The sequence below is a fragment of the Lampetra fluviatilis genome, chromosome 33, assembly GCF_964198595.1.
Source record: "Lampetra fluviatilis chromosome 33, kcLamFluv1.1, whole genome shotgun sequence".
Classification (NCBI taxonomy): Eukaryota; Metazoa; Chordata; class Hyperoartia; order Petromyzontiformes; family Petromyzontidae; genus Lampetra; species Lampetra fluviatilis.
In genome coordinates, this window is record NC_136307.1 from 4316922 (window position 1) to 4339950 (window position 23029).

The window sequence follows — 23029 nt, forward strand, 5'->3', positions numbered from 1 at the left end:
CCTCTCTACCCCCCCCCTCTCTCTATCCCTCTCTACCCCCCCCCTCTCTCTCTCTACCCCCTCTCTACCCCCTCTCTCTACCCCTCTCTCTACTACCCCCCCCTCTCTCTCTACCCCCCTCTCTCTCTACCCCCCCCTCTCCCCCCCCCCTCTCTCTACCCTCTCTACCCCCCCTCTCTCTCTCTACCCCCCTCTCTCTGCTATGTTCCCCCTGTGTTCTATGTAATATGTTTTTCCCTGCGCCTCTCTCCCCGTGGACACCTCTCGTCCTCACCCCTTCTCGCCCAGGGCATCTCTGCCCCAACCACCTCCTCATCCTCATCCCTTCTCTCCCATGGTATCTCTTCTCCCAGCCTCATCCTCGTCATTATCATCATCATCATCCCCTCTTCCCGTGTTTATCTCTCTCCCTCCTTCTCCCCTCTCTCTCTCTCTCCCGCACACTCACCCCCACGTGGCGGCAAGGAGTCTGCCGCGTGTAAACCGATACCGCCCGCTCCAGCGCGGCCAGACGCGAGAGAGAGAGAGTGGAGGGAGGGAGGGTGGAGAGAATGGAGATTGGGGAGATAGTGAGGAAGAGTGGATGAAGGAGAGAGTGGGGAGAGTGGGGAGAGAGGTTGTTCTAGCGGGAGTAGAGGGTTAGGGTGGCGAGAGAGTGAGCGAGAGAGTGAGCGAGAGGTGGGGGTTTACATAAAGCAAAGTTTAAACATGTAAAAAAATTACGAAATGATGAACGAAGCAAAGTGCCGACTACACCGAGCATCTTGTTTCCACTGATCGTAAAACAAGGAAGGGAAGGGCAGAGGCGAGAGGGAATGGAGTGGAGGAAGGGCAGGGCAGGGCAGAGGCTGGACGCTAAGAGGAAACTTATGACTTTTTGAACAACTTTTATCGCCGCCAGCAGCAACAGCACTGGAGGCGATTCCGATACGAAACACACAAAGTCGCCAGCAACACAAATAAACAAACACTAAACATACACGCGCGCTGTGCCGCTAAATGCGACGCGCACAACACGAAATAAAAGTCACGTGGTGGTGCTGGTGGTGGTCATCACGGCGACGAGCGAGCGCTTCAGAAGGTGAACAACACGAGGGTGTGTGGAGAAAGGAGAAAGCGGGAATGGTGGAGGGAGGGAGAAGGGAAAGTCGAGAGTGGAGGGAGCAGAGGGGAGGGAGGCGCGAGGTGAGGTGAGGGAGGGAGGGAGGGGAGAGTGAGGAGGTCGGGGGCCGTAGGACTGCGAGAAGGGCTGGGTGCAGATGCAGCACTTGTCGTAGTAAAAAACATTATATATAAAACAGTGGGAACATAGACATAGATGAGGGAGAGAGGGGGTAGAGAGAGGGGGTAGAGAGAGAGAGGGTAGAGAGAGGGGGTAGAGAGAGAAGGAAGGGGTAAGAAGGAGGAGAGCGTGAAATGTTTTGTGAAATCTTTAATTTAAAAAGGGGGGGGGGGGGCACATAAAGCAAAGCATTGAGAAAAAACAACGAAATGATGAACGAAGCAAGGTGCCGACTCCACTGAGCATCTTCTTGTTTCCTCTGATCGTAAAATAAAAAAGCAGGGAGGGAGGGGAGGGAGGGGAGGTGATGGAGGGGAGGTGAGGGAGGGGAGGGGAGGGAGGGAGGGGAGAGGTGGATTGGAGGGGGAGGGGAGGAAGGGGAGGGGAGGGGGAGGGAGGGAGGGGGGAGGGGAGGTAGGGGGGAGGGGAGAGGGAGGAAGGGGAGAGGTGGATTGGGGAGGGGGGGAGGAGGGAGGGGAGGGGAAGGGGAGGGAGGGGGGAGGGAGTATCTCGTTGATCCGCGCTGTAGAATCGCGCCGAGGCACTTAGGAGGTCAAGAGGCTGGTGGCGAAGCCTCGCTACGGACTCCGTCACGGCACACGAGGGGGTGGGTGACCAGCACCGCGCCCGACCGCCTTTGTCTCCCCAGTGGCGATGTTTACGCACCGCACCAGGTTCTCATTTGAGGCTGAGTCGACCTAGGGGAGGCCCAGCACCGGTTCAGATTAATCGTCACTGGTGTGTGGCGGTGAACGGTAATTGAGCTCGGTTCGCCGGGTTCGCAGCGCAAGCGCGCTAACCGCTGCGCCACCGCTCCCTCTCACGCGCGCGCGCGCACACATCTGACGCACTTAGAAAAACAAACACGTTCTGCCGCGTGTAACAATAAGAATGCACACAGACAAATACGGCACCTTACTAAATCACTCACCGTTCTGACGTGGCTTAACAAAAATAATTCATTTGATCCTTCACAACTCAAACACATTCCTGCGGAGGGAGCTGGTAGGAACGTTGGGTTGCTCGGTCAATGGCCAGGGTCAACGGCGGCGTGGTGTATTCCGCAAATATGTCCGACTGTGAGGGCGGGCACGAGCCGGCTTGAGTAGGTTAAACGTTGAGTTTTATAAGGGCACCACGGGGTGACCAGCCCCTCCCCACCCAGCTCCCACCCTCCCCACCCAGACCCTCCCCACCCTCCCCACCTAACCCCTCCCCACTCTCCCCCTCTCCACCAAACCCCACCCCTCCCATTTTTGAATTCACGACGGACGGACGGACACAATAATCTCCTGTGGGCTGGTGTAACCAGGAGCTTCCTACAAGTACAAGCCGTACCTGCAACGACACCGCGTCTGAGTCGGCGGTAGGGACCAGAGCCTTGAGTTATGAACACCCGAGTCGAGACAGAGAGAGAGAGAGACAGAGACACACTCTACCCCACAGTTCACGCGAGGCGTACACGTCTAAATATATGGGACCGCGTTGAAGGCCGTAGGTTAGCAGCCCCCGTAATGATGCTGATGATGGTGGGGATGATGATGGTGGGGGGATGATGATGGTGGGGGTGATGATGATGATGATGGTGGGGGGATGCTGATGCTGGTGGTGGTGGTGGTGATGATGGTGTTCATTACACAGAGCCATGAGATGATTGAAAGTGTTGGATGGCGGGTATTAATTTTTACGACAAGTTCTGCATCTGCACCCAGCCCCCCTCGCAGTCCTACGGCCTCCGACGGTAGCTCATATCCCTCTCTCTCTTTTTTTACGATCAGTGGAAACAAGAAGATGCTCGGTGTAGTCGGCACTTTTCTTCGTTCATCATTTCCAAAAAAAAAATTAACTTTGCTTTATGTCCCCCCCCCCTCTCGCTCACTCTCTCGCTCCCCTCTCGTTCCCCACTCTCTCTCTCCCCTCTCTCTCTCTCGTTCCCCACGCTCCCCTCTCTCCCCTCCTTCTCTCTCCCCTCCCTCTCGCTCCCCTCTCTCTCTCTCCCTCTCGTCCAATTTGAGCCGAGGGGGCGGTGCGGCCGCGGCGAAACAGAAATCATCTCTCCCCGTCCTCCTCCTCGTCGTCCTCCTCCTCCCCGCCAGCTCCGGGATAATGAATGAGCCCTGGGGAGGAGGCGATGAAAGTCACAAGGTGGCCACACGTACCGCTCCCCCCCCCCACCTGTGTACGTGTGCACACACGCGCGTGTCTGTGTGTCTGTCTGTGTGCGTGGGGAGCGGTAGTGTAGTGGTTAGCGCGCTGCGCTATGAACCTGGCGACCCGGGTTCGATTCCCGCTCACGATTCCCGCTCACGGCTAACACCAGTGACGATTATTTGAACCGGTCCTGGGCCTCCCCTAGGTCGACTCAGTCTTAAATGAGTACCTGGTGCGGTGTGTAAACATCGCCGCTGGGGAGGCAAAGGCGGTCGGGCGTGGTGCTGGCTTCCCACCCCCTCGTTCGTGTACCGTTCCGGCCTTCATAGGTGCTCGCTAACAGCACTTGCCCCGACAGTCTGTTAAGGCTACACGGGGGATCTTTAGTGTGTGCGTGTGGGGAGCGGTAGTGCAGCGGTTAGCGCTACGAACCCAGAGACCCGAGTTCGATTCACGCGCACGGCCAACGGCCAGTGACGATTATCTGAACCGGTGTTGGACCTCCCCTAGGTCAACTCAGCCTCAAATGAGTAGCTGGTGCGGTGTGTGAACATCGCCATTGGGGAGACAAAGGCGGCCGGGCGTGGAGCTGGCCACCTCGTGTGCCGTGCCGGCCTTCATAGGCGCTCGCTAACAGCACTTGCCCCGACAGTCTGTTAAGGCTACACGGGGGATAGTTGTGGTGTTGTTGTGGTGTTGTTGTGGTGTTGTTGTGGTGTTGTTGTGGTGGTGTTGTTGTGGTGTTGTTGTTGTTGTTGTGGTGTTGTTGTTGTTGTTGTGGTGTTGTTGTTGTTGTTGTGTTGTTGTTGTGTTGTGGTGTTGTTGTGGTGTTGTTGTGGTGTTGTGGTGTTGTTGTGGTGTTGTTGTTGTTGTGGTGTTGTTGTGGTGGTGTTGGTGTTGTGGTGTTGTTGTGTTGTTGTTGTGGTGTTGTTGTTGTGGTGTTGTGGTGGTGTTGTGGTGGTGTTGTGGTGGTGTTGTTGTGTTGTTGTGTTGTTGTGGTGGCGGTGTTGTGTTGTTGTGGTGTTGTTGTTCAATTTTTCTGCGCACCACTGTCCAAGGCATCGTCAGCATCCTCACAACAATTCGTTGTTTAAAGTCGAAAGGAAACGACGCTTGTTATGAAGCTTGCCAACAGGCCGCAGGGAAATGGTGGAAATTCCACGGTCATATGGCGGGACCATACTTTTAAGTACAACCACCGTCGATGATGATGACAACCAGGGCGATTATGATGATGATGTTATAATTTTAATGCCGTGTTTTTGACGATGGTGATGCCGCTATTGATGATGATGACGAAACTAGTAATGATGAAACTAATATTGGCGATGATGACCTTTGCTTTTGTAACAAATGATGATGATGATCCGACTTGACCCGTGATCCTATTTTAAAATCTTCACGATGACCCGCATCTCACCGATCCACGTTGCCCGCGATAACGCCGATTCTGTCAATAATTTTGATGCGGATTAGATTGATGATGTCCATGAAGTTCGATGAATCGGGTGTTGTCAATGATGTTGATGATGAGGATGTTGTTGATGTCCATGATGTTCACGATGTTGATGATGTTTATGATTTCCATGATGTCGATGATAATGATGATGATGTTGTTGATGTCCATGATGCTGATAATGATGATGTTGACGATGTTGATAATGATAATGATGATGTTGATGCCGATTATGTTGATGATGATGATGATGATGTCGATGATGTTGATGATGATGTTGATGGAGTTGTTGATGATAATGATGATGGTGTTGTTGATGTCCATGATGTTGATGATAATGATGTTGTTGATGTCCATGATGCTGATAATGATGATGTTGACGATGTTGATAATGATAATGATGATGTTGATTATGTTGATGTCGATTATGTTGATGATGATGACGCTGTCGACGATGTTGATGATGATAATGATGATGCTGATGATGATGTTGATCATGATGATGATGATGGTGTTGTTGATGTCCATGATGTTGATGATGATGATGTTGATGACGCTGTCGACGATGTTGATAATGATGATGATGTTGATGTCCATGATGTTGATGATGATGATAATGATGATGATGTTGTTGATGTCCATGATGTTGATGATGATAACGATGATGTTGATGTCGATGATGTTGATGTCGATTATGTTGATGATGATGATGACGCTGTCGACGATGTCCAGCTCCTCGTGGTCCTCGCTCCCTCCACGATGAACAAATCGGAGGTCCCCACTGCGCGACTCGCTCGCCTGACGAGACGCCATCCATCTCGAGCCCCCCCCCCCCCTTGCATCGCCCCCCTCCCATCGCCCCCTCCACCCCACGTCGTCACGGTGACCTGTAGATCTGATGGCCTTAATTGGCCCCCTGGGGACCAGGGGTGGGGGTTGCGGAGTGGGGGGTTTGGGGAGGTCGAGGCCGGACCTCCCCCACCACCCATCCCACCCATCCCCCCCCCGTGATCACGTGGGCCTTATTAGACCCGAGAGACTAGCTAGCGCTAAGGACACGACTGCTTTGTGCGTGTTGAATTTTTTTGTTGTACGTTTCTAAAGTCGTGCGTCTTGGCCATCGCTCTAACAATAGAGCTAATCGAATGATGCATTTTAGAACAACAGCTCCCCCTTGACCATGCTTAACCACGCCGGCCGCGTGGGGGTTGGTGAATATTGGACATCGGTCGCCAACACACTGATGCTCGCCGTGAGCTGAAGCCGAACCAGAGGTCGCAAACGGGTTTTGATTCCTTACCCGTACCCGTACCCGGCCGCACCAGGGTCGCAATCGGGTACCCGTACCCGGCCGTACCCGTACCCTACCCGTACCCGGCCGGGTATCGGTAAGGTACGGGTATCGGGTACCTGATTGCGACCTCTGGGATGAAGCCATGTTGCAGGCGCGGGTGGGTTGATTCTAGGAACTTGAATTGTGAGAAGAGACAAGACGTTGGGAAATGAGTGACAAACGGTGACTCAACAGTGACTCACGGCTTACCCGTACCCGGCCGCACCAGGGTCGCAAACGGGTACCCGGCTACCCGGCCGGGTACCCGCGCTGCCGCAGCTGCACAATTAACCCGCAGCTACTGAGCGAGCACGTTGAGGTGTGTGTGTGTGTTCAGAAACCAGCTCAATTGAGCTGCAACACGTGGGCTCAGACACACTGCCAGAACAATGCCGCGATGTCACGGATAGCCTGGGTTCGAATCCAGGTTTCAACCACTGCCTGTGATCAGCCCGGTGACCAATCAATCAATGACTTGCATAGAGACCCGCTGACTTGCTTGGATCGAGTTGTCTCGAGTTGATGATCTGAGATCGGGTCATCAATTACTCCACGCAACAACAACAGCAGCAGCAAAACTCCCAGCACGTAAAATGTAGTCTTCCATTTAATTCGGCTAAATTCCATTTCAGATCATTCAACCATATCGGGTGGACTTGTCTTCAGGAATAATATTACTCTCGTACGGAAGAGCAGTCATCTTATTTGTGGACCAGATTGTCCATTGAATGCCTCTTTCTTTTGTAAATCACTAACGTTTCAGTGTGAGTGTAAATTTTAACATTAAAATTGCAATGTAATGTTTTTTTATTAAAACAATGTTTTTATCTGTAATCGTGGAATGTTTCAATGTTGCTCAATGGGCTTTACTCGGAAAAATCACTTCTGATTCTGATCAGAGGTATCGCTCTGTGATTCTAGATTTGAAGTTTTTGTGACTGCAAGGATTCATGCTCTTTTTTTCGGTAAAGTCACGTAGGTAAAAAATAAATAAATGAAAAAACTTCTAAATTAAATCACGACGTTTTGGAGGCAACGCCAGCTTATTACAGTGAATTTGGCTGTAACGGTTCCACTTGAAGACGGAAGCTTGTGTTTAATTTAGTTGTTTTTTCATTCATTTATTTTTTGTGATGTTTACTCTACGACGGTGGTATTCAAAACACGGAAGGCGACATCACCAAAATCCATCGACAGCATGGAAGAGTTTAAGACCGGCCTGAAACCCCGTTCATTTTCTCTTCTGGTAATACGGCAATACAGGCAGTCCTCGACTTACGATGGAGATGCGTTACAACGACCCCATCGTAAGTCGAAAATATCGTAAGTCGAAAATGGCCTAGCCTACCCAGGAGTCTTAAAGAATGGTGATAATTGAGCAAAACAGAGCAATTTACAGTACCATACTGTATAAACTATATACTGTTTGTATTTATTAATTACAATACTGTATTGCACAGTAAAATGTAAAGTAAAAAAACAAGGTAAATTCTTAGCCTACCTATATGAACTGCAATTTCATAGAACGTTTTTTCAGGAAACAATCCTATCGGCTATATAAAAAAAACTTTTAACATGCATTGAACGTATCGTATCGTGGTAACCCTAAAATGAAATCGCTAAAGCTACGTATCACACATGCATTGAACGTATCGTAACGTATCATATTGTACTGTACTCACCAAGATTCTGTCCGTCGTCTGCACACTTGAACGATGTTAGGTTGTTGGTGGCTACATTAACTTAGTTATCGGAAGAGGAGGATGGCGATGATAACGTTTCAGTATCGTACCTCGTACGCTGCTGCGTTTGCCTGCCGCGTGAAATGTAAAATATTTTACAATTTTGTCATATCGATATCGCCATCGTAAGATCGAAATATCGTAAGTCGGAGCATCGTAAGTCGGGGACTACCTGTAATCCGATTCACGCCACCCCCTTTAAATTTCGATTTAAAGCTTTCGTGACTGCAGGGATTCAGCTTCTTGGTTCTTTCGGTAAAGTCACGTAGAAGGGAAATAATAAAATAATAAGAATAAAACATTATAAAATACAATTCTCACGACGTTTCGGCCACAACGCAAGCAGCCGTCCTCAGGTGAAGAACAGGTCTGTCGAGAAGACAGAGTCTTGCGTTGTGGCCGAAACGTCGTGAGAATTATTTTATTATGTTTTATTTTTATTATTTCCATTCTACGTGACTTTACCGAAAGAACCAAGAAAAGAAAATAATTCTCACGACGTTTCGGCCACAACGCAAGCAGCCGTCCTCAGGTGAAGAACAGGTCTGTCGGAAAGACAGCGTCTGAATGAACACCACCACGCTTGGCAGCGTTTCGCAAACACGTCGCCGCTTTGCTATTAACGCCACCACTGCCTCATTTGCGTCGCCTCAACCGACACTTACGTCTGTCTAGATTTGAATCTTTCGTGACCGCACGAATCCATACTCTTTGGTTCGTTCGGTAAAGTCACGTGGGTAGAAATACAATGAATCAAATCGCGACGTTTCGATCGCAACACACGCGGCCGTCACCAGGTGAGAAAACTCCGGCAACAAACAACTGCTGATGACTATACTCTTAGTTCTTTCGGTAAAGTCACGTAGGTAAAAAATGAAATTAAAATTAATAAAAAAATAAAATTAAAAAATCACGACGTTTCGGAGGCAACACAAGTCTCCGTCATCAGGTGGGACCGTCACAGACAGATGTGCTGCATCAAGAGTCACGAAAGCTTCAAATCTAGAACTGTTGATGACGATTGCTTGTGTTGCGATCGAAACGTCGTGATTTGATTCATTTTATTCTATTTCTAACTACGTCACTTTACTGATTGATTCGAATATCGTTTTTTTATCTAAAGACACAGATCTACAATTTCTTCGGTGGATAGTTAGCGCGTGTGTGTTTTTTTTTGTAATATAAACGTGTGTTTTTACCGCGATGTAGACCCGCTAATCAAAACCTTCCTAACGCGGGCCTTGCGGTCCGCCGCCTCATTACGATCTCGGCGAAACTTGTGAACACTGACAATGAGGCTGAAAACAATAATTTCGGTTCGCGTGAGGTGTTAATGGAAAATATAATACACTGTGTCGTGAACAGCCAACGGGCGCGCGCACACACGCACGCGCGCACACACAAAAGTACATGGACATACACACACACACGTGCATACACACACCCATGTACATGGATACACACACACAGGTACATGAACACACACACGTACATGGACACACACGTACATGGATACATGGATACACACACAGGTACATGAACGCACACACGTACATACACACACACACGTACATGGATACATGGATACACACACACAGGTACATGAACACACACACACACACACGTACATGGACATACACACACACACGTACATGGATACACACACAGGTACATGAACACACACGTACATGGATACATGGATACACACACACACAAGTACATACACACACACACGTACACACACACACGTACTTGGATACATGGATACACACATACAGGTACATGAACACACACACGTACATACACACACACACGTGCATGTATACATGAATACACACACACACAGGTACATGAACACACACACGTACACGGATACACACACACACGTACATACACACACACGTACATGGATACATGGATACACACACAGGTACATGAACACACACACGTACACGGATAGACACATGCACGTACATGGACACATACGTACATGGTGGACTTAATAAAATACGATATTTTGTATGCAGTATATGACTTAAATAAGGCCACGTGCAAACACTCAGGTGCTTTGCTAATCTACAGATCATATATATATGTCTGTGGGGTGCTATGAGTCATATGCAAGTCTACGGCTAAATATAAATCTATATTATCTTATGCACAATGTATTTGGCCCGTGTTAATTTACTGGGTTTCGATGAAATATTATGTTAATATAAGGGTATGGATACCCATCGAAGTCTTCGAGTCCTCTGTAACTCGATGGGTTTTGTGTAATTCTATAGACGTTGTGTAAGTCTATGGGCGTTATGTAACTCTATTAGTCTATTAGTCCTATGTAACTCTATGACCCCTATGTAAGTTTATGGATCCTTATTCTTGGTTCTTTCGGTAAAGTCACGTACAAAGAACCAAGAATATGAATCCCTGCCGGCACGAAAGCTTTAAATCGAATTTTATTGCTGTTGTTTTCACACCTGACGACGATTGCTTGTGTTGCAGTCGAAACGTCGTGAGAATTGTATTGTTTTATATATTTTTATTATTTTATTGTTTCCCTTCTACGTGACTTTACCGAAAGAACCAAGTATATGATGGGTCCTGTGTAAGTCTATGGGTCTCTGTGTGAGTCTATGGGTCCTGTTTAAGTCTATGGGTTCTATGTAAGTCTATGGGTCTCTATGCTAGTCTATGGGTCCTGTTTAAGTCTATGGGTTCTATGTAAGTCTATGGGTCTCTATGCTAGTCTATGGGTTCTATGTAAGTCTATGGGTCTCTATGTAAGTCTATGGGTTCTATGCAACGTGACGTCACCAAGCCACGAGCTCGTGAACGTGATTGGCTGCCGTAAGTGCACCATTACTAGCGACACGTCATACGTATTGCGCGATGACGTATTACGCATTTTCACTCAACGTAACGCGCGTATGCGTCAAGACGTCACGCGTTATACGGGATGACGTAACCACCGCGCGTTGACATCACGCGTCTTCTCTCACCCATCGGATTTCCGCCATTGAATTCAATCCCCGCGTTTGAATCCGCGTCCATCCGTCATGTCGTGAGTGTTTGCGCATCCCCATCGCACACTCATTCGCACTTTCATTCCCTTTTCAACTCCGCAGTGGCGACGCATTTTTTGTTTGGCGGCCGATGTTTATGTATTATACGATTTGGTTGAGTGCTAGGCCTCAGCCAGGCCTAGTAGGCCGAGGCTTTATGCGGCTGTTTTTAGTTTCAATTAAATTTTATTTGACTTATATTTTTTTGCTTTGTCCAGTCCGTGTTGTTTGTGACGACAAGATGCGTCCCGTAACTTTTAGCGCGGCGCGCGAGCTTCTGTTGCCTGTGGTTAAGTCTGTACGCGGTGGGTAGGCGATGTTAATCGTGAGTGCATTGAAGCCATCGGTGGTGATGGCCGTGAGGTACAGGCCGTTTCGTTGGTGGTGATTGTTAGTCTGTGATGGTGATGCACTTGAATCTGGTGGTGATGGGGACGTGAGAAACTTGCTGCCGGTAACGATTAAAAGTTTTGTTGGAAATGATAGCTGCGTTGAAGCTCGCTGTGATGGTTGTGGTGGTGATATTGGCGTAGATATTGGTTAAGCTGAGAGTGATGGTAATGTTGTATCTGGAGCGTTACGTTACGGTGAGGAAGACGAGTTAATGTTTATTAAACATTGCCCCATGTTCGGCGTGGTGAGACTTTAAATCATGCTTTATTATTGAAAGCACGCTAACCGCTCTTGTTAAACTCGCGGGCCACATCGCTCAGCTCGCAATCGTTACACTTTCTCACGTGAACAATCTACTTCTATGGGCGATAACATTAATACTGTTGTACCAAAGTTGTGGGAAGCTAGCAATGATTATAATCCAATTGCTTCCCAAACCCCTTTCCACGTGAATGTGGAATTTCCACCACTGCTTCTAGGCCACTAACAATGTCTAAACCCCGCCACCCTATTATGATTGCTCCTTTGGCAACCGGCTGGCTAAACGGGATCGTCTGGATAACACATGAAAATCAACGTAAACTTTTAGCTGGGGGACGATTGTTATTGTCCAGTATTTGCTGCGACTATCGCTTGCAAAAGAGGTGCATGTAGCAACTGTAAACTACCCGAGTCCATTCAGAGTACAATAAATCTTTCATCAAAGGAGACCTGGATCACAAAGCAGGAGAGTAAACATGTAAACAAAGACTTAAAAGAATGGTCAAAACAACACAAGACTCGTATCACCTTTCAAACTCGTATCAAGTTCAACAATTCAACACACGACGCAGTGAACTCGCCCGGTTCTCAAAAGTTCATTGATTTTCTGCTCCCGTAGGCAGAAATGGCTTGAGGAGGGGGGGAGGTCTTCCTTCCAGCTGCTGATTGGTCACGTCTGGTTATGATGATGATAAGTGGTTGATCATGTTACACGGTCAGGTCTGTGTATAGGAGGTTGATGATCTCAGCTCGGTTATAAGTAAGTGGGTTTTAAATTTGGAATAGGAGACATGGTCATGCATTAACAACAGCTCGGCGGGTTGGAGAGCTTTTAGAAAATGTAATTTAATAATGAAAGACAATAAATAAATGGACATATGTAAAGACAATTTTAATCGTGGTTGTATTAGCTGCAATGGCTGAGTAAGCATACACATTGACAAATAATGGATCAAAAGCTGGAAAAGTGTCCGAAGAAGTGTGGTCATGTGCATGCTTAGAATTACACAAACTATAAGACCAACACACGCGTTATTGGACATACCCAAGTAACGACATCGTAGTGACTTTTGATATTGGCTGGAAAATAAGTGATGGCAGGACACGTCTCTTAACATGGATGTGGCTCGTGGTCGAAGTTCAGCTCATCAAAACAAAATAATATCCCTCTCTGTTGCATCTCAATGAATGCATTTGTATGGAAGGAGTGGACCGAACGGTGATTGCCGAACAGCATCTATGAACCCGGCCCCCTGAGTTTTATTCCCAGCCATGGCTAACATCAGTGGTGAGTGATATCTGAACTGGTGCTGGGCCCTCCTCCCTCATCAATCAAAGTGTATTGGTCGCATACACTGTTCAGCTGATGTTATAGCGGATGCAGCGAAATGCTTGAGTTGTCAGCTCCATAATAGAATGTCTAACAAATAAAACAAATTTGGAGAGAAAAAAAATGACGAAAATTAATGAAGCCATTTCAATCATGGTGATTGTTTGACCATACTTCATCGTACTGGTCAGTGCCGGTCGGTAAGTGGGGAGCGGGGGGGGCCTAGCCGGGTTTTAGATATCGCAGCACTTATGTTAGTCATGGTCAGGAACCAAACTCATGCCACCGATGCCCGAATCACTGCTACACCCCAAATGCATTTTGTTGAAAGTATAAAGGACGCACACGATCTTATCCTCTTCGCAAGCGAGATACGTTTTATGGAATTGGTATGCAGTCTATTTTTGTTATTTAAAAAAAAACAAGATTAACGGCACCGATTCGAATAAAAACAAGCGATCCTGAATATCATTAACGAATCTACGTGTGCAATAAAGCAAAGAACAATTTGTAATTGTTAGTACATATATCCTCTCGGTAGCCTACGGCAACTTTTTATGCACAATAGTTCCCCAAGCACTCTCTAAACTCAACACTGCTTAGCTTAGCTCTAACGAGATTGGCCACATGCACAATGATTTTGTTCCTTTGAGGATATATATTTTTTTATTGTTGCATCTTTAAAATGTATATTACCTTCAAGCGAAAGTTTTGCAGCGAGTTGGTTGTTAAGGGCACTGTGACCCCCCCCCTTCCCCCCCCTGGCAGGCTCCTCAACAAACCGAAGAGCGAGATGACGCCCGAGGAGCTGTCGAAGCGTGAGGAGGAGGAATTCAACACGGGCCCGCTCTCCGTGCTCACGCAGTCCGTCAAGAACAACACACAGGTCCTCATCAACTGCCGCAACAACAAGAAGCTGCTGGCGCGAGTCAAGGCCTTCGACAGGTGCGATCGAGCTGCGGTGGGGTTGGGGGGGTGGCGACAAACTCGGCAAGACGATGGCGGCGTTGCCAAACGTTGGGGTTTGGTGCAGCGTACCAACGGTCGTGGTGGTGCTGATGATGGTAGTGGTTGGTGGTGGTGCTGTTGGCTTTTGTGGAGATGGTAGTCGTGATGGTGTTGGTGGTATTTTCTCCCGAGTGGCGATGTTTACACGCCGCACCATGCAGTGTGGGGAGCGGTAGTGCAACGGTTAGCCAACTGCACTGCGAACCCAGCGACCCGAGTTCGATTCCCGCTCACGGTTGACAGCAGTGACAATTGTCTGAATCGGTCCTGGGCCTCCAAGCTCGACTTGGCCTCAAATGATTACCTGATGTGGTGTGTAGTTAACATCGCCAAAGGGCAGTAGGGAGTGGTGCTGGCCACCAACCCCCAGGTGTCCTGTGCCAGCCTTCATAGGTGCTCGTTATCAATACCTGCCCCCAACAATCTGTTACAGGCCATACGGGCGGGATCTTTGACTTTGGTGGTTGTGATGGTGGTGACGGTGCATCTGAAGTTGGGTGTGGTGAGGGCGCTGCCCATGGTGGTGGTAGTAATGATGGTGGTGGTGATGATGGTTTTGATGTGATCTTGCTGGTGGTTAGACTTGTATTAATTACCCACCATTTCGAAAAATGATTAAAGTCATAACGTTGCTTTTTTTCCACTGCCGCATTTGCGCTGCCTCTGCCTTGCCGCACGACGTTGATTCCACCTGCTTGCGGCAGCGCTAGCAGCCACCGTTGCAACTGCTCGCCCCAATACTTAACTCAATCCAAACGAAAACTCTGCGGGAGATCGCATTGTTCCGTCAAATCGCTCCCGCGCGCTGTCGAGTGCCAATTACAAGCACCTCGTATTGACTCGATGCTAGCAGCGGACACACGAGACCGCCGCCACAGCATCGTTGACAGATTTTTTTTTTACTTTTACCTTAACCCCCCACTCCCCCGCAGAATCTGCTCGCATTGAGCTGCTGTGAATACCCACTTCACCGATAATACCACCGCCATCTCTGCCTCACAATGGAGGTTTCGCAAGCGCTAAGCTACAACTCCGCTTTCTAACGCCGCTAAAACATAGCCTCGTTATAATTTTTTTTGGACGCACGCGTAAATCTCGGGGGCGGCTTTCGGCGAAGCTCGTCTCTGCGTCGTCGTATGGTGTCGCACGACGATTACCGCTGCCGCCTCCTCCGCGGTTGACGCCGACGTGCGAACGCGAGAGGCCGCGCAGAGAAACGCCGTCAGCGCCGCCACCGCCCCATCTGCCGGCTTCGTGTCCGACCTGAAAGATGAGGAGGCCATTGTGCGTGTGGAGGGGGGCCCCAAATGAACCATCTGGTGCAGAGGCGGACTGGGCTGACGTGAATACCTCCCAAGACAAATGCGCGTGGAAGTGATTTGCGCGAGGCTTATTGTTGGCTTCCTTGTGAGCTCTCGCTCGCTCGCGCGCGCGCGCTCTCGACAAAACAAAAAAATCCACCCATTACAAGAGTTGTGCTAAGTGGACGGAACTACAATAGACGCTTGAAAGGTGTGAGATGGGGTCACGCCTCGTACAAGACGCTTTGTAAATCCGATTTGTATTGTAGTTGCGCGTGTGATGTGATAATAATGACTTGCACAGCCCCCTTGTCAATCCACTGCCCACGGGGGATTGTTGAACCATACTTCGTCACAATGGTTAGTTGGTCAAAGTCAGAGCCATGGACCGGTTAAGATATTCAGATATCACTCGATGTTAGGCGTGCCTGGGAATTGATCTCTGCTTGCTGTGTTTACAGTACAGTGCGCTGCCTCCATGTTGTGTGTGTTTGTGTGAGCAATGCCAATAATGTGTTTGGCAGAGTGCATTTATAAAATGTGCAGCTTTGCTGAAATGTAAGCATTGCAGCCATTGACTATCCACTGTTGGATGACAGCCACCTCTTGCTGTGTCACCATCTTGTATGTCTCTATGATATTACCATACAAAAAATTAAAACTGAAACAAATATAATTGGTAAAATTAAACTTGATTTGATGTGAAATGGCAGGGGCAGCTGTGGCACAGTAGTTGGAGCACAGCACTATGAACCTGGAGAACCCTGAGTTCGATTCCCAGCTACAGGCAACATCGGAGCGGGGAGTGATATACGAACCGGTCAATGCTCTTTCCGCCCCCCATCCTCTTCTCCAACCCGCTCTACCCAGGGTGAAGTACGGTCAAGCAACAATCCCCATGACCAACACGGCATTGGGTGACCATGCAGCAGTTGATTCGCAAAGAGCTGTGAACCGTCTACCAAAAGTCTTAAGTGTGCTCCATTTAGCGACATTGGCTAACCACCAAAGTGCCTTGTTTCACGTTGCACTTGTTAGTAGTGCCTGTTGTGCACGGCACGCACAGTTATCTTTGAATGAGTCGACCAACCCTTTCAAGCGCGGTGCGGTTTTGCTTTGGCAAATAGAAAATAAATTCCCGCAGCTAGTGTTCACTCGGGGGTCCTAATATCCTCTCAAGAATTCTCTTTTTTGAGGAAGACAACAACAAAAATCCACATTAAAAAGTCATTAGCGCAAAGTATAGACTGCAGGTATAATTTTTTTTTAGTGTTGGCCGATAAACACCCCACAGACGAACGGCCATCCGGAGGTCCGCACGGGAGGTGTGAACTCAACTCAAATAAGCGCGGGCGGTGGCAGGTACAAAAAAAAAACCACCCCGCAAACACAAAGCAGCGTTACGGGGAAAAGAGGGGAGCTTAATCCTCGCGGGGAGGGAGACCGCCGATAGGTGTGTGTGTGTGTGCGCGCGAGGAGGTATTTGTACGTGCGTCTTGCACTTCCTTTTCCCACTGCTCCGTTTGGCTCTAACAAAAGCTCGCCGAGGGGGGGTGGGGGGTCGCGCTGCCCCCGAATCTCTCCCCCCCCCCCCTCGGCTTTGCCGATGAAAAGCGTCGCGGCAAATTCCATTCCGCGAGAAAATTTTTGTCGGGGGGGGGGGGAGCGGGGGGGGGTTGGCGAAAGTGGCCTGTCCGTCAAAACCCCATTCCTGCTCGATTCCTTTCACTCTATTTGTCCCGAAAACTTCCCGGCAAATAGCGGTTATTGTGCGATAAACTGCTATTGTCGTGCCCGGTGAGGCCGTTTCCTGTGCGGTTAATTGGGTTTTATTCGTCAAAGCTGGTTATTATCCATTAATTGCTGTTAACTAGGGTGGAAGATGATGCCCGGGGAGTGCTTGTCTTTTGGGCGACAAAGGCCAGGGCTGCAAACAAAGGCGGGTTCAGCCGTCTGTGTGTTTTGGAAAGTGCCCAAGCGACTGCGTTGAATTTGGGGGCCTGTTTATCAGCTTATGTCGCTCGCCCGCTCTGATTATTTTGGGCTTAGAGCGCGTCTGGGGCCAGGGCCTGTCATTCACACCACAGCCAGGGTCCTCCCGCGCCCCACACACACACACGCACACCCCGCTCTCTTCCCCCCCCCCAGCCCCCGTGAATGAGCCGCAGATGTGAGTGCGGCGGCGTGGAGGCCCTTGAGTGTGCAGCGATGCAGCGTCGATCGGTGCGAGCCCCGAGGAGCCCAGGGTCGTGCCGTGCGCAGTGCGCCCCATTTAGAGGCGTGAATAGCCTCCGATGCCTCATTCTTGCCCAATTTCAAAAGCATTCTACTACCCGTGTTGTGTGTGTTTTTTTTCTATCCCCGCTCACACTCTCGTCGACTCGTCGTCTTCCACCGCTGCCGCCTCCTTGTCCTGCTCGAGTCTGCGCTTGGCTCTCTGGCGAGCGCGACAGTGCTTCGATAATAATCTATTATCGTGTCGGCGGCGTGTATACGTGTGTCGAGTCGCGCGTGTGTATACCAATCGGCACTTGCCCCAACAGTCTGTTGACGGCTATACGGTATTCTTTGTCTCTGTGTGAATCCGTTATTTATGATTTACACAAATTGTACGCGCGTCACACGCGACTGTGTTACGTTTGGGCTAATGGAATTAATGAGGCAGATGATAATGCAGCGTGGACGGACGTGTAACGTACGAGGCAGACGACGGCAACGGGAGAGAACTTGCGCGGCAGACGGTACAAGATGAGGATTTTCGTGTTATAATATCGCGCAAGGCGTGATGGTGCAAATGCAACGCGAGGCAGACGACTAGGAGGCAAAACCGCACCACAAAAGAGACGAAGAATACAAAATCAGACGTCCGTGACTCAGCCCAGAGAGGCGACGCGAACGATAGAAGCAGCGCAATGAGACTCGCCGTGGAAGTAAAAAAGAAAACAAAAAATGCAACACCCGAGACAATGCGAGATGATTCTTCGTTCTGAATCGCAGTCCCGTGAGAAATTTTCTCCGCGGCTGAATTGCTGCTTGCCCCAGCCCCGGTGCCTCCTTCCTCGCCTCTTTCCGCCGTTGCCGCTCTTTGCCGACGCCGGTTTATTATAAAGCCGTCGGAATCGGTTATTATAAAGCTGTCAAATTTCCGAGCGTGCGCGGGGAAAAAAAAAAAAACATTGCCACGTTTTTTTAATTAATGAAATAAACTAAACGTGTATTTTTAAATACAGATCACCGTCTGTAATTTTGCTACATGCCGAGGAGCAATATTTATGAATTGCGTATGAACTATTTAATAATTGCCGTTAACTCAGGTAACGGCAATTAACTCGCTGTGTTCTCAGTAAAGGCGCCTTGCCTGAAACATCTGGAATGTTTTTGTTTTGCTTGTTAAAAGTGATCATACTACTTTTTTTATGTTTGTTTATTTGTTTTTCCAATTATAAATCGAGATCCACGATTGCTATGGGTATGAGCAGTGTCCCAAAAATATCTGTCGAATAAATTTACCCTTTACGAAACGCAAATTTTGACAATTTTGTTTTGAAAAAGGGGTCCAACCTGACCTGGACAGCGGGGGCAATAATTTTTATTTCGCGGACACAACCGACGGGCAGCCCCCGCCACATTACGGCCGTCTGCACGTTGCACACCGAGCCAACGCAGGCAGCGCTCACGAGGTCGTGCGTGTTGGGATAAGGCGAAGAGAGTGGGGAGGAGATTGCGCGCAACCACTAAGACGCATCCGTTGTGACGGACGGTAGCAGCGGTGCGCCCAGTCGGAACAACGTCAGAGCCATCCGTTGTCTTCTGAGCTGTTGTAATTCTCCCCCCCCCCCACCGTGTCCGCGTGCACGCCTCTCTCTCTCTTCAACGTTTCCGCGCGTCCCCTGTCGCCTCAGGCACTGCAACATGGTGCTGGAGAACGTGAAGGAGATGTGGACGGAGGTGCCCAAGAGCGGGAAGGGCAAGAAGAAGTCCAAGCCGGTGAACAAGGATCGCTACATTTCCAAGATGTTCCTGCGCGGAGACTCGGTCATCATCGTGCTCAGGAACCCGCTCACGAGCAGCAAATGAGAACGGCCGAAGAGCTTCTCTACAATTCCCTCTCGGGCTCTGTCTGTCGGCTGTTCGCGCTGGCTGGCCGGTTGTCTGTTGTTGATCTGTCACGGCGGGGGGTCGGCAATTATAGTAACAAGAAGCGGCGATTATTTTTTCCCTTAAATTCGGTAATAAAAAAAAACACTCGTTATTTCACGAGCCCGCAATACACACGTGTGACTCCGAGATGGGGTGGCCCCTTGATCAGTAACGTCACGAAGCCCGCTGGTTGCCGACCCCCCCCCCTCCCCCGGTCATGGCTGTCGACAGCCCAAGTCAGCCGTTTCGCGAGTCTTAGCAATCGGTTTGTGGGTTTTTGTCAATAAGTGTCAGCCATTCAGCCAGTTTTTATGTCAATCTGCCAGTCAAGTCAATCGGTATGTCCTTCGTTTTTTTGTTCTCAGCCGGTCAGTGCGTTTGTCAGCATGTCTCGTCAGTCAAGTGCGGTCTTCTTTTTTTAACATTTGTTCCAACAAGCTGATCAAAGGAGGACACCTGTGATGAGATAGATCTATTTAAGATACGGAAAAGTAGGGGAGCAGGAAACGAATGAAAAAGCGAAAAACAAAAACCCATTATAACCGTGCGGGCTCGTGAAGGGCTTTAACGGGGAACGTCTGTTGTGGATAACGATGTTTATATGCTGGAGAGAGGCGAGTGCAGCGATGTGCGTGGTTTCAATTTGTACTGTTTTTTGGCCTTTAATAAACTTTTGATTTTTTTTCAATAACCGCTCGCGATTTTGTGCCCCCCGCTTCTTTTACACAATTTCAAGTTCGCCGCACCACGGGAAAAAAGCGACTTCAACGTCGCTCGCCAAGTGACGATTTTGTAATCCCCCCTCACCCTCCATCGGCAGGAAAGGTCGATGTCGTCACATGGCGTCTCTCTCGCGAAGAGCGGCGGGGGAAAGAGGGAAGGAGGCCCACGCGCAGATTTCTCCGCTCGTAATCTCTGCACAACTATTTACGCCGCGCGGGATGCCACGCGAAGGCATTTGCATTTTATTTATTTTTAATTTTCAACGGCTGTACTTCATGCGTGTCAGCACGGAGCCGAATTTAATTACCGTAAGCGCCTTTAGAATATCCTGGCTTTTTTAGCATTAATGCTCCCATCAACACCGCATTTAGCTCCGCAAGGTTATTGTTAAATGTGGCATTGGTGTGACTAATGCATTTTTGTGTCAAAACATGAGCCCTTGCTTGTCACGAGGTGAGAGAGATTCTACGACCCGACCTTTAAATAAAAAAAAGGGGGATGGGAACACCTCCCCGAGCTTCCCCGCAGCCTCGCCACCTTTGAAAACTGACACTTTACAGACGACGTTAATTGTCCTCCAGTACAATACCTAAACAGGCTGTCGGGGCGGGATTAATAGTTTTGATGTACACGTTGCTTCCAGGCGCGATATAAAGTATCACAGCGTGACGGATACCAGAGTAGCTCGTGCGTGCGTGTGTGTGTGTGCCTGCAGGCAGTTGTCATCGCTGTCACTTAGGAGAGCTCCGAGTCGCCGCGCTCCCAGTTTGGGTTACACAACGCCCCCCCCCCCCCCCCGCTTGAGCCTGCGCCTGTGCGTGCCCCAACACAGCTCGTTTCCCGGTCGCACTCGCAATTAAAAGCAACGCTCCCGGAGCCCAGAAGGCGCTCCCCCCCTCCTTCTAACCCACCCGCACGTGAATAAGACGAAGAAGAATGCTGTTATTTCAAACTTGTCAGGATCGATTACAAAGTTTGCGGGATAATGTATGTTTTGGTGCGCGGGTTTTTAACGCTGAACCCTCGCGTCCTCTGCGGGCCGTGATTGACGTGGCGTGGGTGTTGAAACTTTTAAAGGTTAAACAGACACGGCGGTAGCGGACCCCAGGCAGCTCGGCCTCGAGCCTGCCCACCGACTACTCACCTGGTCACCCACTCAGCTGCTCACCCACCCACTCACTCACCTGGTCACCCACCCACTCACCTGGTCACCCACTCACCCACCCACTCACTCACCCACTCACCTGCTCACCCACTTACCTACCCACCAGCTCGCCTACTCACCCACTGAGCTGCTCACCCACTCAGCTGCTCACCCACTCACCTGCTCACCCACTCAGCTGCTCACCCACTCAGCTGCTCACCCACTCAGCTGCTCACCCATTCAGCTGCTCACCCACTCAGCTGCTCACCCACTCAGCTGCTCACCTGCTCACCCACTCAGCTGCTCACCCACTCGCCTGCTCACCCACTCAGCTGCTCACCCACTCAGCTGCTCACCCACTCAGCTGCTCACCCACTCAGCTGCTCACCCACTCAGCTGCTCACCCACTCACCTGCTCACCCACTCAGCTGCTCACCCACTCACCTGCTCACCCACTCAGCTGCTCACCCACTCAGCTGCTCACCCACTCAGCTGCTCACACACTCACCCACTCAGCTGCTCACCCACTCAGCTGCTCACCCACTCACCTGCTCACCCACTCAGCTGCTCACCCACTCGCCTGCTCACCCACTCAGCTGCTCACCCACTCAGCTGCTCACCCACTCGCCGCGGAGGTCTCACCGCGTGAATTCTCCCTCCCATGCCGCTCCTGCTTTTAACGATATGAGGATTCGTTACCCCTCCGCAGAGGAGTGCCACCACCACCACCGTACTCACTTAGCGCCTGACGTCCCGCCGTCCTTCCAACAAAAACTCCGCGTCAACGGCAGCGGATTGCCCTTGCCCGACGGATAGACGAGCTTCAATCGCGAAGTCGTTCTGACAATCCGTCGCTTTTTAAATCCTTTATATTAAGTTCACTTGCGCGCTTACGACCGTGCAAATCTTTCGGTCGTTTTTTAACCCACTTCCCATGATCCAATCGAGCTGACATTTTGCACACAGACTCGTGCGTGACAATTTATTTTCGTGAAAAATGTTTTCCTAAATTTTCCACTTTTTAGGAACAAAAATTTTCACATTTAATTTAAAATACCAATGTGATAAAAATGAAACTCTTACTCAAGAAAAACAGAAATGAATAATAAAATAAAACCGATGCCACGCATATAAAGGATTTATAGTGAAAAACTTTGTTTTTACGGGTTAATTTTTTCTCTCGTTGAGTCGTTCCGACAATCCGTCGTTTCGTCGTTTTTTCTCTCTCTCGTCGTTCCGACAATCCGTTGTTTTTCTCTCTGGCGAGTCGTTCCTTTTTATTATTACACGCTTTTTATTAACTCACACTGTTGTTGTATCCTCAAATATTCTAACTAAATATGTACCCACTTCCCAATGTGGTATCGACTGGAAACTTGGTATACTTATATCATACTGATGACAATACTATATTCTATCATAAAAAAAAAATTCTTGTTGATATGTTATGTTTCGGCTTGGGTCTAATTGTCCATGCTCAACTGACGTTGGCTGTAAATCACCACGCTCCCTTACGTTATGGCAAGCTTCGGGACCACTTCCTAGAGTCGTGGAGTTCTGTCATTACTAGTACGGTACATTTCATTAAAGCGTGTTTTTTTTTAAGTTTGTTTATAATATCACTTATTTGTGTGCCAAATTGATTCTTCCGAATGGTTTCCCTCCGTTAGCCTCGATGCAGACGTTTCCATCGCGAAGCGTCA

General features: G+C 49.2%; 1 protein-coding gene across 1 annotated transcript; it reads left to right on the plus strand.

The window, feature by feature from the left end:
- Positions 1 to 10900: 10900 nt before the first annotated feature.
- On the plus strand, positions 10901 to 20152 carry SNRPD2 (small nuclear ribonucleoprotein D2 polypeptide). The gene is made up of 3 exons (XM_078871845.1): positions 10901 to 11025; positions 13779 to 13955; positions 19222 to 20152. Exons 1-3 carry the CDS (start codon positions 11021 to 11023, stop codon positions 19394 to 19396), a joined length of 357 nt encoding a protein of 118 aa, XP_078727971.1. The 5' UTR covers positions 10901 to 11020; the 3' UTR covers positions 19397 to 20152.
- Positions 20153 to 23029: the final 2877 nt, after the last annotated feature.